At 49.8% G+C, this 16,736-nt stretch overlaps 1 protein-coding gene across 1 annotated transcript in view; it reads left to right on the forward strand.

The window, feature by feature from the left end:
• Lrp1 (LDL receptor related protein 1) overlaps positions 1-16,736 on the forward strand; it is an 80,809-nt gene that overhangs the window by 24,251 nt on the left and 39,822 nt on the right. The window contains exons 7-20 of the mRNA XM_020163252.2: positions 1,174-1,336; positions 1,441-1,663; positions 2,730-2,919; positions 3,411-3,554; positions 4,715-4,951; positions 6,283-6,463; positions 7,331-7,553; positions 8,618-8,819; positions 9,060-9,185; positions 12,088-12,228; positions 12,366-12,491; positions 13,308-13,424; positions 13,838-13,918; positions 15,460-15,627. Of these exons, the coding sequence (XP_020018841.2) occupies positions 1,174-1,336; positions 1,441-1,663; positions 2,730-2,919; positions 3,411-3,554; positions 4,715-4,951; positions 6,283-6,463; positions 7,331-7,553; positions 8,618-8,819; positions 9,060-9,185; positions 12,088-12,228; positions 12,366-12,491; positions 13,308-13,424; positions 13,838-13,918; positions 15,460-15,627 (2,322 nt within the window). The remainder of the gene's footprint in view (positions 1-1,173; positions 1,337-1,440; positions 1,664-2,729; positions 2,920-3,410; positions 3,555-4,714; positions 4,952-6,282; positions 6,464-7,330; positions 7,554-8,617; positions 8,820-9,059; positions 9,186-12,087; positions 12,229-12,365; positions 12,492-13,307; positions 13,425-13,837; positions 13,919-15,459; positions 15,628-16,736) is intronic.

Below are 16,736 nucleotides of genomic sequence, written 5' to 3' on the forward strand. Positions count from 1 at the left end.
ACCTGTTGGTAGAGGCTGTGTTCAAGGCAGTGGTCCCAGGAATTTCCCAGTTTGCAAGGAGTATTACCTTGCAAAGTAATAGTTGCAAGGGCCAGTGGGAGAGCTTGGAAGGAAGTGGGTCCTTGAGAAGAGGGGCCCAGAGGAGACCAGCAGGCATCCCCTCCCTGGATTTCCTGCTCCCCTTGCCCCATCCTCCTTTCTTTGGTCCTTTTGGATCTTTGTGGCTTACACCAAGAGTGGATACCTGGTTTCCATCTTCCTCCCCTCCCACCATCCTGAAGCCCCCTCTCTTGCTGAGTTACTCCTGGTTTACCTCCAGGCTCCATTCTTGACCCTCTTCCTGGATTCCCTCTCCTCCAGCCTATTTTAGTCCCAATTCCTTCTGACCCTCCCTAGGAAATGAGGAAATAGAACAATAGGAACATGGAAGAAACAAGGATGTTGGGGGTGAGTAGAGGAAGTTTGACCCATGTTATTGATTTCCATCCTTGTGCCACTGTGGACCTTCCTTTTTCAGTCTTCATGGACCACATATTTCGGAATAGTTTTCTTCCAAACTGGATTTATTAATGTATTCTGATTTTGCTTTTTTTTTTTTTTTACATTTATGCAAGATGTACAGGTTCCAGTTTAGTGCTTCTGGTTAGCATGATATAATTCAGCTTACCATATCTTACCATATAAAGTGGTTAAAGTGCACCAAAAGCAAAGATATGTGATGTTTTAGTCTGGGTATTCTTACCTCAAGTAAAAATAGCTTAAAAATATATACTCTATCTTTCGGTTTCCCAGGAAGATAAGCCCTATTCAAGGATGAGTTAGAGTTGGAGAAGCTTGTCCAACGTTTACTCAATGCTTCCTGCTTAGGACAACCCTTAGCCTAGCAAGGGGAGAGGGAATGTGTTGAGGATACTCAGAGACTTCTATTCAGAGAGACCAGAGATGTAGAAAGATGGCAAAGAGTGTAAGACAAAGTGCAACGCTGCTGGTAATGCCCACAGGAGCTTAGGGAAAGGAGATGGTCATAGCTGGTGGGAGAGGAGGGTGCCTCAGTGCAGGCTCACAGGTATGGCTCTGCACCAGCCAGGGGGACATGTTTGTGGGAGACCCCAGCCAGGGGGACATGTTTGTGGGAGACCCCACCCCCATAACTCTTTCATTCACCCTCTCTAGATGTGGAACAGATGGCCATTGATTGGCTGACAGGAAACTTCTACTTCGTGGATGACATTGATGATAGGATATTTGTCTGCAACCGAAATGGGGATACATGTGTCACTCTGCTAGACCTGGAACTCTACAACCCCAAGGGCATTGCCCTGGACCCTGCCATGGGGTGAGAGTGGCAAGCAGGGGTTCTGGCTCTGGAAGGGGGGTGGCAGACACTACAGTGGGAAAGGTCCAATGTCCAGACCCCACTTAACATGTGTCTTCCCACAGGAAGGTATTCTTCACTGACTATGGGCAGATCCCAAAGGTGGAGCGCTGTGACATGGACGGGCAGAACCGCACCAAGCTGGTTGATAGCAAGATTGTGTTTCCTCATGGTATCACTCTAGACCTGGTCAGCCGCCTCGTCTACTGGGCTGATGCCTACCTGGACTACATTGAAGTGGTGGACTACGAGGGCAAGGGCCGGCAGACCATCATCCAGGGAATCCTGGTGAGGAGGCTTTCGTCCAGTTATTGTGGGGGAACCATTAGCTAGAATCTTCTGGTGAGGGGAACCTTTTCAGCGGAACCAATCTCCAAGCCTCCTGGTTAAGTGGGGGACAATATAAAAACATGGTCAACCCAAGTCCTCTGATGGGGAGTGAGGCAATCAGGAGTATTTCAGAGAACGGGAAGGGTATGGCTTCCATTCTGATGGGAAGAGTCATTTTTTAGACACTTCTTACTTCCTTTTTCTTATTTACCCTTAAAATAACCCCTAGGAGATGAGCAAGCAGGTGTCTTAGTCCCCTTTTGGCAGATGAAAAAAGGGTTCAAAGAAGTCTAGTGATTTGTCTGAGGTTACACCACTGGCTTCTCTAATCCAGTTAAGAAGCCTTGCTGCTCAGAGGGGCCACCTCTATTCTGGGATAATTAGGGTGACCAACCATACTAGTTTTCCTGAAACTGTCCTGATTTTAGTCCTGAGAGTCTCATAAACCAGCAAACCCCTTAGTCTTGGGCAGACTGGAGAAGGTGTCACCCAGGATAAGCAGTGTGGATAATGGGGACTGCTATCAGGCTTGTTGGGGCAAGTGTGTCCTCTCAATCCTCCCCAAGCTGGGGCTAGAATCAGACTGAGTGTTTTCTGGGGACAGAATTTAGGGCCAAATCTAACTTAACCTAAAATCATTAAAGTGTCTCCTGTGAGGGATATGGTTCCTGTCCTCAAGGTATTAGGGTAAAGTGGAAGGGACAAGTCCACTAATCATTACACTATGCACTCAATAACAGTCACCAAAGAGACAAAGTATAGAAGGAAAGAACATCTCTGGCTAGAAGATTGTAGAAGCTCTTTGAAGAGCTGCTCTGTGAAGGATGAGTGGGCTCTTGACAAACAAAAATCTCCAGGATAGTCTAGCCAGAGGGGATGGTAAGAAAGTGTAGAGTTAAAAAAACCCTGGAGGATGAATTTGGAAAAGCATATGACAGAGTTTGGGTGGAAGCCACAGGGCTGTTGGGGACTGAAGAAGAGCCCCTTCTCATCTCATGTTAACCACTCCTGCCTGCCATCCCAGATTGAGCACCTGTATGGCCTGACCGTGTTTGAGAATTATCTCTATGCCACCAACTCGGACAATGCCAATGCCCAGCAGAAGACAAGTGTGATCCGCGTGAACCGCTTTAACAGCACTGAGTACCAGGTTGTCACCCGCGTCGACAAAGGTGGTGCCCTCCACATCTACCACCAGCGGCGTCAGCCCCGAGGTGAGCAGGCTCCATAGCCCCTCAGAAGTTGGCTTCACCTTAAAATGGCTGTAGGCTCAGAATTACTGCTACTCTACGGACCTCCCTGTGGGGACCCCAGATCCTTTCATATCATAGCGCTTCTCCTAGCCATCCACCCCAAGCTACTTACCCTGGCTCCTTGGCTTCCCCTGTTTGCACCTTCTGACCTAATAGAGCCACTTGCCCCCATACTGCCTCTTGCTGGTCTGTTCCTTTGCCAGCATAGAGTAGAATTACCTGGCCACAGGCAGCACTGGCACTCTTTCCCCTGAGCACTGAAGTCCCCACCCAAGAGAGCCTGGAGACTAGGTCGTGGAGTGGCGGAGGAATCCCAGTCCAGTGGCTTCCAAATCCTAAAATGGGACAATAGGCACAAAGACCCCAGTAGCAGGGAGTGTGGTCAGATTTCAGGAAGCCTTCTGGGCACAGGGACCCTGAAGGGTCCTGACAGCTTTCCATCCTGTCTGCAGTGCGGAGCCATGCCTGTGAGAATGACCAGTATGGGAAGCCGGGCGGCTGCTCTGACATCTGCCTGCTAGCCAACAGCCATAAGGCACGGACCTGCCGGTGCCGCTCAGGCTTCAGCCTGGGGAGTGACGGGAAGTCCTGCAAGAGTGAGTGACAGGGCAAGGTAGATGTGCCTGCTGGGAGTGGGTGGAGGGTGTCCTCAGATATTCTCCCACAGCCCCTGCTTCTGCTGAAATGCACAGAAGCCAAGGGCAGAGGCATGACTTGAATCCACATCTGAGAACAAGGTTATTCTCACCATCCCATTTGGGCTTTATAGAAGTCTATAAACTGGCACATTCATTCATTCGTTCACCAAATATCTAGTGAGCACTCGCTATGTGTTTGGTACTGTTCTGACAATGAGGCTTCAGCAGTAAACAAGATAGATGCCATCCCTGGCCTCAGGGAGTTTATAATCTGGTCCAAAAGACAAACTTGAATAAATGTAACTTTAGGTAATAACAGGTGTGTGAAGAAAATAAAACAGAGTATAGAGTTAGTGATGACAGGGCCTCTTGAGGATGTTACTTGAGCCAAGCTCTCTGTGAAGTAAGAAAGCCAGCTATGTGATTAAAAGGAAGAAGAACATTTCTGGCAGAGGGCATCAACAGTGCAAAGGCCCTGAGACCAGTGTGGGCTTGGTGTGCTGGAGGAACAACCCAAAGGCCGGCAGGACTGAGTGGTGTGAGTGCAGGGAGACAGAGGGAAAGGTTGGGTTTTGTTCTAACTGGGTCAGGAAGCTCATGCTGACTGTGGACAAAAGAAATGACGTGATTGGGTTCACATCCTGTAAACTCATGCTGCTGCTGGGTGGAGGCTGGGCAGTAGGGAAGAAGCCAGGAGGCTATTTCAGTGGCATGGGCAAGAAGTGATGTGGTTTAGACTGGGATGGTAGCAGAGGAAGTGGTGGAAAGTGATCAGATTCCAACATATTTTGACAGTATTCATTTTAGGTCATGAATTTCACTATTAAGCAGTGGACACTTAACTGAAAATATGCTGTCCTTCCCCAACCCCACTCCTAGAGTGTGTGTGTGTCAAACCCCCAGGGCACCGTGGCCCTGGACCCAGAGTCAAACGTCAGCGTGTGTGTTCTCTCCGTTTGACTCAGAGCCCTGACTGTCCCGTGTCTTCTAATCCATCACAGCTGGGTGTTGCAGCCCCTTGAGGGTGGTGGTTTTGTGTGTGTGTGTGTGTGTGTGTGTGTGTGTGTGTGTGTGTGTGTGTGTGTGTAACTTTACGTCCCTATTTATGCCTGCCTTAGAGCCAGAGCATGAACTCTTCCTCGTGTATGGCAAGGGTCGGCCAGGCATCATCCGGGGAATGGACATGGGAGCCAAGGTCCCAGATGAGCATATGATCCCCATCGAAAACCTTATGAACCCCCGGGCCCTGGATTTCCATGCTGAGACTGGTTTTATCTACTTTGCTGACACCACCAGCTACCTCATCGGCCGCCAGAAGATCGATGGCACTGAGCGGGAGACCATCCTGAAGGACGGTAAAGGCACCCAAAGTGGGAGAACTCCTGAGGGACCATGGCTCCCAGGATAGAAAGTGATCTAGGGCCTAGGCTTTGCTTCCTTGGTGCCCTCTCAGCATGGAGACTTCTCTGCTGACTGGCTGGTTAGGCTGGTTGGCATGGAAATGAGGGGATAGACAGGTTGACCCCTGTGTGACCCCCTTCTTGGCTGAGCTGAAAAGAGGCAGGAGGATGGATGGGTTAGGCAGTGTGGGCTGTCCTTGCCAGCCCTTGGGAAAACTCAGGGTCTCTCTGCCATTGGCTCAGAGCCCTGGAGCTGCGCATAGCACACAGCCGGGAGAGACCTGAGGCCCTGAATCAGAGCTGGGGCTGCCAGATCAGTGTTGCAGAGCACACCCACATATGTGTGGATGCATAAGTCTATGCATCTAGCTTTCATAGCCATCAAAAACTGTACCCTCACACATCTCAAGAAAGTTGTGTTTTATGAATTGCATCCTGTATTTGCCTCTGAGCTGCTTGGGCAGGCCCATGTGTAATGTGTTGGGAACGCCCATTCCCATGGAGGCTCCTGGGCTCTATGAGTTTTGCCCCAAACCTATACTTGGGGCCCCAGGATCTGGCTCCCTAACTGGTCCATCTGGCTGATGCTGAACCCCATCCTTTGCCTTGGGCTGGGATGTAGCTCGGTGGTACAGCGCTTGCCTAGCATGCGTGAGGCCCTGGGTTCGATCCCAGCACCAAAAAAGAAAAGACAAAAAAAAAAAAAAAACCTCTCCCCCCATCCTTTGCCTTGCTCCCCACCTTCAGTGAAGCTCAGAGAATCTCAGTAGTCAGCAATCATAAGACTGTGGGGAAATCAAAAGTAATTTCTCATCAGGAAAAGATTGGGGTTCCCTATGCCAGGGGAACTTCTATTTAAAGGATACTTGAGATGAAGCTAAGTGAAAAATCACTTCCTAATTTATTCATTTTGTCAGTTCAGGATTTTTAGGCCTAGGATGTGGCGTCACACTTGTGCCCAGAGCCAGTGCACATTGCCTCAGCTGTCCACCCAAGCACAGGCCCAGACATGCCCTCACGTGAGAACCCGTGTCAACCACATAGCTTCCTGGCTGCCATGTGCAGCTTGAGAGACTGCCTCAACACAGATGTGGCAACAAAGTGGTCTTCTCCATTCCTCCCCTGGCCTCCCCTCCCCATCCACCCACCCATCCGGGGCACCAGGTGCTTCCTGTGTTCCCTGCCTGGCCCTGGTTACTCCCAACTCCATGTGTCTGTAGGGCCAGAGGCACACACTTTGGAGTTTCCTTTAAGGCTCTGCCTTAAGGCCCTCTCTACCCCCAAAGGTATCCACAACGTGGAGGGTGTGGCTGTGGACTGGATGGGAGACAATCTGTACTGGACAGATGATGGACCCAAAAAGACCATCAGCGTGGCCAGGCTGGAGAAAGCTGCTCAGACACGCAAGACCTTAATAGAGGGCAAGATGACACACCCAAGGGCTATTGTGGTGGATCCGCTCAATGGGTGAGTCCTCCAAGGCCTTGGGGTGGGAGGAGCCAGGGAGTGTGGGCTCCTCAAAGGACTGGGGAAGGAGACAGAGTGAGGCAGGGAAAGGTGATCCAGGCAAGTCACTTAGCAGGAATGGGAGGCTGAAAGGCAAGCAGGTGTTGCTGTCTTCAGGACAGTAGCCTTGAACACAGGGCATCAGCCCTGAACACAGAAGTGGAAATCTGATTCTGTCACTCTCTGCTCCCCTCACCCTTAGAATGAGATCCATGTCCCCTTCAGGTCTGCATGACCTTGCCTGTACTTGTCTGTACTCCTCTGCCCCTTACTTCCTACTTCTGAAGTGCTATTCCCATTGCCTGCTGTCTGTTCCTCTCACAGATAGCCCAGCAACTCTTGCTTCAGGGCTTTTGCTTTTAGAGTTCATCTGCTTAGAACACGCAGATGTTGGCAGGTCTGGTTCTTTCTCTGCAGCAGGTCTCAGTTCAAATGCCATTTCCCCAGAGAAGCCTTCCCTGTCATCCTTCCTAACATTCGCCCACACCTGCTGTCTGGCCCCTCTCCATCCCATCACTGTTTCATTTTCCTCCTGATTTTATCACTCCCTGACATGACCTTCTTAATTGACTTGTTTCTTATGGGATGTGAGCACCATGACAGCAGGGTGATCTTGGTCTCTGCACCCCTGGGTGTCAGAACCATGCCCAGCTTTCAGTAGGAACTCAGCAAATATTTATTGAATGGAGGCCTGAATGAATGCAATGTGATGAGCAGGGCAGGGGCACCCCCAGGAAGGGCTCTGTACCCCACCAGCAGATTGGCATCACAAGAAGGCAGTTGATGGCAAGGGTGGCCCATATGGTGCTGACCAGTCACTGCCCACAGGTGGATGTACTGGACAGACTGGGAGGAGGACCCCAAGGACAGTCGGCGAGGGCGGCTGGAGAGGGCCTGGATGGACGGTTCACACCGAGATATCTTTGTCACCTCCAAGACAGTGCTTTGGCCCAATGGGCTAAGCCTGGACATCCCAGCTGGGCGCTTGTACTGGGTGGATGCCTTCTATGACCGCATCGAGACCATACTGCTCAATGGCACAGACCGGAAGGTGGGCAGGCATATGTGTATTGCTAGAGCACATTTGTGTGCATGTGGCTCTGAGTGAGTATGTGGGTATCTGTGTGTCCAAGCCTATGTGCTTCATGTATGTTTACCTATATCTCTACAGATGTGTACACCTGTGTGCTTGTGTGTCTTACGTTTTGTGTGGTTTGTTTGAGGATTGCCTCTATTGGTGTACATCTGTGTCTGTCCATATTGTCTGTGTAGTTGACTGCCCACATGGACATCTGTGTATGCACATCATTTGTGTTTCTGTGTGTGTATGCACATACATACACAGCACACTTAGGTGCATGTCTGTATTGCAGTGTGAGATGCCTAGGGACAACATAAATGTATACTTGTTCATTTGGCCAGTTATGTGCTTCATGGATTGTGTGTTCAAGTGGGTGGACCAACTTCTTTCCATGTATTAAAGGCCCTTCATGATATGACCCCTGATTACCTCTGTGTTCGCATTTCTCCTCCTGCTCCCTACACCTCAGCACTCTTTGAAAAAGCAACACTAGACAGCTTGTAAACTCTGCACACATCTTGATGCCTCTGTCTCCTGAGCCATGCAATGGGGATCCACCCCAGCTCTCTTCCCCTGGCACACCGTCTCTGGGCCACTTCCTCTATAATATTGTCTCCAGATCCCTCTTCCTCACCAGATTACCCATATGTGCCCTCCATTAGACAGTGGGTACTCAAGGGCAAGACTGTCTTTTTTCATCAATTTAGTGGCTACAACAATAGATTCCAATAAATGTTTATTAAATGGAGAAATGAATGAATGAATTCTGGCTGTTTAGCTGTGTGTGTGTGTGTGTGTGTGTGTGTGTGTGTGTGTGTGTGTGTTGGGAGCATATATATGAGTCCAAGAGAAGATAGTGTGGAGTGTGGACAACCTCACAGTCAGTGGCACTCCCTTGCTGGGTCACCTGTGATGGTCAGGGTCGAGCATCTCATTGTATACAGAGCCATCATCTTCAGGGGGCTCCCAAGCCTCCCTTCGGAGGCCCTCCCAACTTGTCTCCCAGTTCCTCAAAACATCCTCTCCATTCCTAGATTGTGTACGAGGGTCCTGAGCTGAACCATGCCTTTGGCCTATGTCATCATGGCAACTACCTCTTCTGGACTGAGTACCGGAGTGGCAGTGTCTACCGCTTAGAACGGGGTGCAGGAGGCACGCCCCCAACTGTGACCCTTCTGCGCAGTGAGCGTCCTCCCGTCTTTGAGATTCGAATGTATGATGCCCAGCAGCAGCAAGGTACCCCCTTTGGTTGGGGCTGGGGACAGGGTGGGACCTAGATGGCGGGCTGGGATCTTAGGCTCTGACTTTTGGGGCTTCCAAGAAGTCCCCATCCAGTCTGACTATTTCCTTTTCTTCAACATGCCCTTCTTGGCTCTTCTATCTTCTCATTTGCTGTGACTCCTCCTGAATCCCCTGGCCTCCCTCTCTGGCCTTTCCTGATCCTGCTGCACCCATCGCTGGCCTCCTGCCCCCCAGTGGGTACCAACAAATGTCGGGTGAACAATGGTGGCTGCAGCAGCCTGTGCCTGGCCACCCCTGGGAGCCGCCAGTGTGCCTGTGCTGAGGACCAGGTGTTGGATACAGATGGCGTCACTTGCTTGGGTATGAGGGCCTGACTAGGGCAGGGGTGGGAAGCTAACCCCAGCAGGAGGACCCCACAGAGAGAGCAGGGGAGACTCCAGGGTCTCAGACAAAGATTAAAGAGACAAAGATGGGAAGCAAGGGATGGGGTTGAGAGAAGGCCCTGGGGTTTAAGGAAGGAGGGAATGGGGAGGGACTTGAGAGGGCATGAAGATTAGGGGAAACTGCCTGGCATGGTGATCTACACCTGTAATACCAGCACTAGGAGACTGAGGTAGGAGGATCAAAAATGTTCAAGAGCAGCCTAGGATATATAGCAAGACCCTATTTTAAAAAAGCAAAAACAGATGGGCACTTGTGACTCTTGCCTATAATCCTAGTTACTTGGGAGGCTGAGGTCAGAGGATCACAGTTTGAGGCCAGCCTGGGTAAATAGTGTGCGAGACCCCCATCTCCAAAATAACCAAAGCAAAATGGACCGGAGGTGTGAGTCCAGCGCTAGAACACTTGCAAGTGCAAAACTCTGAGTTCAAACCCTAGACACACCAAAAAAGAAAAAAAACAAAAACAAAACAAAAAGATTAGTGGAAAATGACTGGGGAACAAGACAGCTATGGAAGAAGAAAATATTGGTAAATCTTTTTTAACTTTAATTCCCCATTATTAAAGTAAAATAATAGCAGAAATTAAAGAGGAGAAAAAAGCCCAAATCCTACCAATGAACACCACTGTATTGTTAGCATGGTGGTAAATTGCACAATATCCCTTCTTCCTTAGGTAGATTATAGTGTTTGTTTCTTTTTACATAGCTATCATTATGCTTATATAAACTATCTTTTGCCCCTTTGACTCATATATGTGCAGCATTTTCTCCATGTGCTCTTATTAGTTTATTTTATTCTTTTTGCAGTGCTGGGAATTGAACCCAGGGCCTTGTGCATGCTAGGCAAGTGCTCTACCACTGAGCTCCCTCCCTAGCCCCTTATTGCATTATTTTAAATATCCCTTTTTTTTTTTAAACTAAAAGTAAGTTCTGATGATATTGCTCAGTAGCTAGGATCTTGGATTCAATATTCAGGACCACAAAAAAAATTGAAAAATTAAATGTGTGTTATGCTTATTGTGAAAATAAATATACAGTATAGAAAAATACAAAGGAATAAGTATAAATCACCCCAAATTCTACCACCCCTAGATAAGCACTGTTGCCATTTTAGGGAGCATCCTCCCAAACATTTCTCTTTGCATTCACTTTTACATGAATGGAATCGGGCTGCACGTGCTGTTCTGCTTCCTACTTTGTCACTTGGCAGTGTATCATGAATACATAAGTAGCATTTTTAATGACTAAAATATATATCATTTAGTAAACATCTCACAATTTACTCACCTGTTTCTCTATCATTAGATGTTTAGGTTGTTTCCAGTTTTTTGTTATATCCACAGCCAACATTTATTGCATACAGACCATGTGGGCACTGTTAAAAGCACTTCCCAGGTAGTAATTCCCTTATTCCTTAAAACATCTCTGTGGGAAAGGCATTTTTATTATCCCCATTTTACATATGAAGAAACTGAAAGCACTCTACCGGTGGAGCTATGGCTCTAGTCTCAGAGCCTGATTCTGAATCAGCCCACTGCCATTTCTCACATCCTTATTTCTTCCGTTTCTGGATGGTTTTATCACAACAGAGTCCCAGGAGTGGAAAAGGGTCTGTGGAGTTTAGAGTCCAACTAAAGAGGGCAAGTGTGTTGGCAGAGGGGGTTAAGGAACTGAGGGGCCAGTGTAAGAGAACAGTTATCTATGTGGATGTATCTATGTGGAGCCAGGAGTGATTGTGGAGAAAGTAACAGTGATCTGCAAGGTAAAAACCCTTAATGGTGACAGGCCTGGGAGCCTTGTAGAAGTAGAGGTTGGTTTAATCATTTAAAAGTCAGTACAAAGTCAGCACTTTCAAAGTAATGACTTTGAAAGGAGAGGGAAAAGAAAGGAGAAGGAAAGACTGGAGGTGTAGTTCAAGCAGTAGAGCACCTACTTTGCAAGCATAAAGCCCTGAGTTCAAACCCAGTCCCATTTGAAAAGAAAGGAGAGGGGAAATAGCAGGGAGCAGTAGTAAGGATGAAGGAGGCCACATACCAACCTCCAGCTTAGTGGTCCATTGGCCATGGAGGAGAAAATAGCCGCTTATGGGACCCATGAGAGGTTTCAGAGAGTAGAGAGGGGTGAGGGGTGAGATAGGCTCGGAAAGGGGAAGTGCAAAGCTGGAGGCTGGGGGACAGGAACTGACACTGGTGTCCTAGGGCTGCTTGAGGTTACTGATGCAAACATAGGCAAAGGACATAGTGAGTTTATTGCCAGTGGGTTAAAGCAGAGAGTGATGGTGAGGCATCCATTTAGAGACAGAGGGGTAGAGTTTGGAGCCCTGTCCTCACTGCTGCTGGTAGGGTTGATGCATCTCCGAGAGAAAAAATCTAGGAAGGGCTGGCAGAGTCGCTCAAATAATAGCCAGCAATTGTGAGGTCTCGGTTCAAACCCCACTGCCACCAAAAAAAGAGAAAAAGTCCAGGGACCAGGGCAAGGTCCTGGGGGTCCCTGGGATGACTTCCAAGTGGCAAATCAGGGAGGTGGCAGGGAGTGGACCTCATGGACCACTTCGTGGTACTGAAGGAAGTTTGGGGCTCTCTTGGAAGTTATTTTACTATTAGGCTATATGGAAGTACAGAAATTATTAAGTAGAGTAAATATCAACAATGTTGCTTGAGAAGGAATTGCAGCTTCAGTCTAGATAATGTGTTCATGAAGAATCATGTACCAGGAAGAATTCCTCTTTATGTTATTAAGGCATAAAAAAGTATGGGGGTATAGCACCTGTCCCATGGCCTGGGTCTGACCTTCCCCCTCACACTCCTGTGGTGCCCACAGCGAACCCATCCTACGTGCCCCCACCCCAGTGCCAGCCAGGCGAGTTTGCCTGTGCCAACAGCCGCTGCATTCAGGAGCGCTGGAAGTGTGACGGAGACAACGACTGCCTGGACAATAGTGATGAGGCCCCAGCACTCTGCCGTGAGTCACCCCCCACTCCCAGTGGACAACAGACCTGTAGGGAAGCAGGGCTCTGGCAGCCCCTGACCATAGCCAGATGGTCGGAGAACTGGGGGGGTCCCACCCTCTCATTGAAACCTGACCTGTTCCCTTCCCAGATCAGCACACCTGTCCCTCGGACCGATTCAAGTGCGAGAACAACCGGTGCATCCCCAACCGCTGGCTCTGTGATGGGGACAACGACTGTGGGAACAGTGAGGACGAGTCCAATGCCACTTGTTCAGGTGTGGATGGGGGAAATGTAGATGGGAACCAGACCTAGGAAGATAGAGGGGGTCTCAGGAGAAAAAAGAAAGGAGCCCAGGCATATAAGGAAGAGGGGATGGAGCCCCAAGCAGGAGGCAGCATCTGTTGTCCCCTTCCTAGGCTGGACAAATTGTCAGGGCTGGGCTTGCAGAGGATAGGGCACAGCTCTAGACCGGAGATGAGGAGTGAGGTGGACTGGATCCTCTCCTTGGAGGATTCCAGAGACCCCTCCAGAGATGGGGTAAGGCATTGACTTAAGACATGTGAAACTTAGATAGAGTTGAATCTCTAAGAGAGATGGTTTTTGGACCTTGGGGAATAAGGATTTTAAAAGGCAGAGAGTAGCTTGATGTGGTGCCATTCATCTGTAATCCCAGCACTTGGGAAGCAGAGGCAGGAGGATTGTGAGTTTGAGGTCAGCCTGGACTCCATAGTGAGTTTCAGGTCAACTTGGGCTTCCTACTGAGACTCTGTCTCAAAAAAAAGAAAAAAAGCAGAGAGTAACATTAAAAGAGGGCCTGAGCTAGGTGCTGGTGGCTCACACCTGTAATCCTAGCTACTTGAGAGAATGAGATCAGTAGGATCGTGGTTCGAGGCCAGCCCAGGCAAATAGTGTGTGAGACCCCCATCTCCAAAATAACCTGGACAAAATGGCTTGGGGGTGTGGTTCCAGTGGTAGAGCTCCTGCTTTGCAAGTATGAAGCCCTGAGTTTAAACCCCCAGGCCCACCAAAGAGTGAGGGAGGGGAGTGTGGACAATGAACACTCATATTCCTACTCATCTCTGTCCCCCAGCTCGCACCTGCCCACCCAACCAGTTCTCCTGTGCCAGTGGCCGCTGCATCCCCATCTCCTGGACCTGTGATCTGGACGATGATTGTGGAGACCGCTCTGATGAGTCAGCCTCCTGTGGTGAGAGGGACGGCGGGAAGGCCAGGCTGGGTTTGGAGAAGAGAAGGCCATGGGAATATACCCCAGGGTGGGGGCCTTGTACCCTTGTACCTGGGTGGCCCTGAACAAGTTACTTAATCTCTGTGGCCTCAGTGAATATTTTGTCTATAACATGTGGCCAATAATAGCCCTGCCATCACAGCATTGATGTTGGGTTCAGAAAGCTTTCACAGAAGTCACTAGGCCTAGGACCTGCACTAGTGCCTAGGAGGGAAGAATGAGTAGAATTCCTGCCGAACCTGGGGGCCTTGCCTCCCCTGCCCCATCTGACTGGCCTGCTGGTTATGGGAGCATCAGCAGCACCCACCTGTCCTCAGTGCGAGAATGCTATGTAATCTTGAGGGCCCTACTCAGCTGCTCTTTTTCCCTGACAGCCTATCCCACGTGCTTCCCCCTGACTCAGTTTACCTGCAACAATGGCCGATGTATTAACATCAACTGGCGGTGTGACAATGGTAAGAGCTTGCCTCCCTCACCTGCCCTGATTCCTGTGAAAACTCAAAGCCACAGCCAGATCTTGGATGGGGAGGGAAGAAGTTTTAGAATCAAGTTGGGATTCCCTCTAGTATTCTAAAGCCCTACTGAGTTGGTTGAAAGAAAAGAGGAAGATCCAGAAATGCCATGGGAAAACCAAGGTGGACTGAAGGGAGACCCTACCCATCGCAACATTCCTACCCCAGGGAGAGCCTGAGCTGCCCGCGGTCTGGCACGGGTCACGGGCTGGGAAAAGATGAGTAAGAAGTAAGAAGGACAAGAGGAGCACAGCAAGGAAAGCTTAGGGCCAAATCCCTTCTCCCTGCAATCCCCATCTCCTGGGGTCCCTGGCATGTCCCCCTCCTCCCAAGCTCTGGGCTCCAGGCTCAGGAGCCTATCTGGCAGTCAGCTGTGGACCAGGTGATGTCAGCCCTGAGCTACAGAAGCTATCCATGTGTGTAAATGTATGGGCATGTGACCACTGTGTGTGCTGTCTCGGGCTCTGTTGTGTCTGGCATGGTTCTGTGTTGTGACGTGCTGCCCCAGAGGCTCCAGCCTTGGCTCACGGGTGAGGACAAGTTGGGTCAGCACCACATTGCCCTCCTCCTTACTGAGTCTTGAGTGCCAATGGTTGCCCTGGCGATTTCTGTGTTTCAGAGAAGGATTGTGGGGACGGCTCTGATGAAAAGACCTGTCCTGAGCCTGCCGGTCAGTGCATAGAAGCACATGCACCATCACCCCAGAGCCCCAGCTGGCCTCTGTCACCCCAGAGCCCCCCAGGCCCCTGCCCCAGAGTTTCTAGGATGTGAAAGGAAAGCAGCAGAGAGGAGAAGGGAGAAAGCAGGGAGAAAAGCAGAGAGGCCATCATTCAGAGGAGAGATGGCAGAATGGTGGTGACCAGAAGGCTGAGACAATTGCAAAAAAGGCAGGAACATAACCCAAGGGGCACAGCCAAACCCCAGGCTTCCCATGTGGAGGGCAGTCCAGCAGCCCCTACCCTAGAGCCTAGAAGGCATGATGTTCATTCAGTGAACCTCAGACACCTTCTGCAGAAGAGGTCCTCAACTTTCCCAACTATAAGAGGGTCCCTATGAGTCAGCACCCAGGGCATGGTACCCAGTAGTGCCCAAGCTCAGGGTGGGGCCTGACAAAGCTCTTCCCAGCCCAGAGGAAGGCCTCAGCTATACTCTACCTACCTCTCTCCCTCCCAAACCAGAGAAACTCTCACCTGTCCCCAAAAACAAGCAGACCCTGTTCTCACTCCCTGCAGTACTTCCTGCCCCACCTCCTAGCCTTTCTGAGATTCAGGGAGGGGTCCTCCTGGAGCCTACCCCACCACATGGGCCATGGTGCATGCTGCAGTCTATGCAGTTTCTGTGTCTTTTCTGTTTGTTATTTTCTCAGTGGGGGGTGGGGTGGGCTATGGGTGGGAATGAGGAGGTGGAGGGAGCCAAGCTGGGATCACAGAAAAGGCTGTGCTGCTGACCTCCTCCTTGCCTCTCCCCTTCTTCCCTCCCCCCAGACAATGATTGTGGGGACAACAGTGACGAGGCTGGTTGCAGCCACTCCTGCTCCAGCACCCAGTTTAAGTGCAACAGCGGGCGCTGCATCCCTGAGCACTGGACCTGTGATGGGGACAATGACTGTGGTGACTACAGTGATGAGACGCATGCCAACTGTACTAACCAAGGTGAGTACCCTGGGACCAGAGAGTGGGGATGAGACCATGCCCACTGCATTAGCCATCTGCCTGCCCCACTGTGTGTCAGCCACCATCTGGGAACCTTAGATAGCTAAGACCTGGCTCTTGTCCTTCATGAGGTTCCAGGCCTGTGGGAGAGGGAGATTGCCAAGAAATCATTGCTACATACTGCTAAGATCATGAGGTCCTGACAAAGCTCTTGTAGTTGGGTGGCCTTGGGTTTGAGCGCCAGCTCTGCAACTTATTATCTGAGTGGCCTTGGGCAAGCTACTTAATCTCCATGGGCCTCTTGGTATCCTTTGCAAAGGAGGGTAATAATAGCACTGACATCTTAGCATGATACAGGATTCAGTGAGATCATGAAAGAAAAGCCCTCAACACAGGGCTATGTTTGGTAAGTAGTACCTGGAAAAAGGGGTATAATGAGAAGAAGTGAGGGAGCTTATGAGACTCAGAGGAGAGGGGCCTGGCCCCATCAGACTCCCAGTGCCCAGATCTCCAGGCCCCCTGGAGGGGAGGCTGTGTTTCTTGAAGGACACTGGCCTTCCCTAGGGATGCTGATTTCTTAGCTCTGGCTGATTCTTACCATGGAGGAATGTTGTAGACCCAGGATTCCCCTAATTGTAAGTCACAAATGAAGATTTTGATGTGATATCGACCAGCTTTTTGATACAAGCATATTCCATATTGGCCTTCAAAGGTTGCTGTAACAAAGTACCACAAACTGAGTGAATTAAACAACAAAAGTTCATTGTCTCAGAGTTCTGAAGGTTAGATGTCTGAGACCAAACTGTCTACAGGGCTGATTCCTCGAGAGGCTGTATCTTCTGCTGGTTTGCCAGCCATCTTTGGCATTCCTCTGCATGTAGGTGCTTGACCCCATCTCTGCCTTCATCTTCATGTGGTGTCTTCCCTGAGTGTGTCTGTCTCTGGGTCCAGATTTCCTCTTTATATAGGGACAGATTAATTAGGCCTTACCCCAATGACCTCGTTTTAAGTAGATCATCTAGACACTATTGCTAGATAAGGCTACATACACAGGTATGGGGGCTTAGAACTTCAACAACTTTTTAGGGAACACAATTCAATCCATAACA

The sequence above is a fragment of the Castor canadensis genome, chromosome 8 (genome assembly GCF_047511655.1).
Source record: "Castor canadensis chromosome 8, mCasCan1.hap1v2, whole genome shotgun sequence".
NCBI lineage: Eukaryota > Metazoa > Chordata > Mammalia > Rodentia > Castoridae > Castor > Castor canadensis.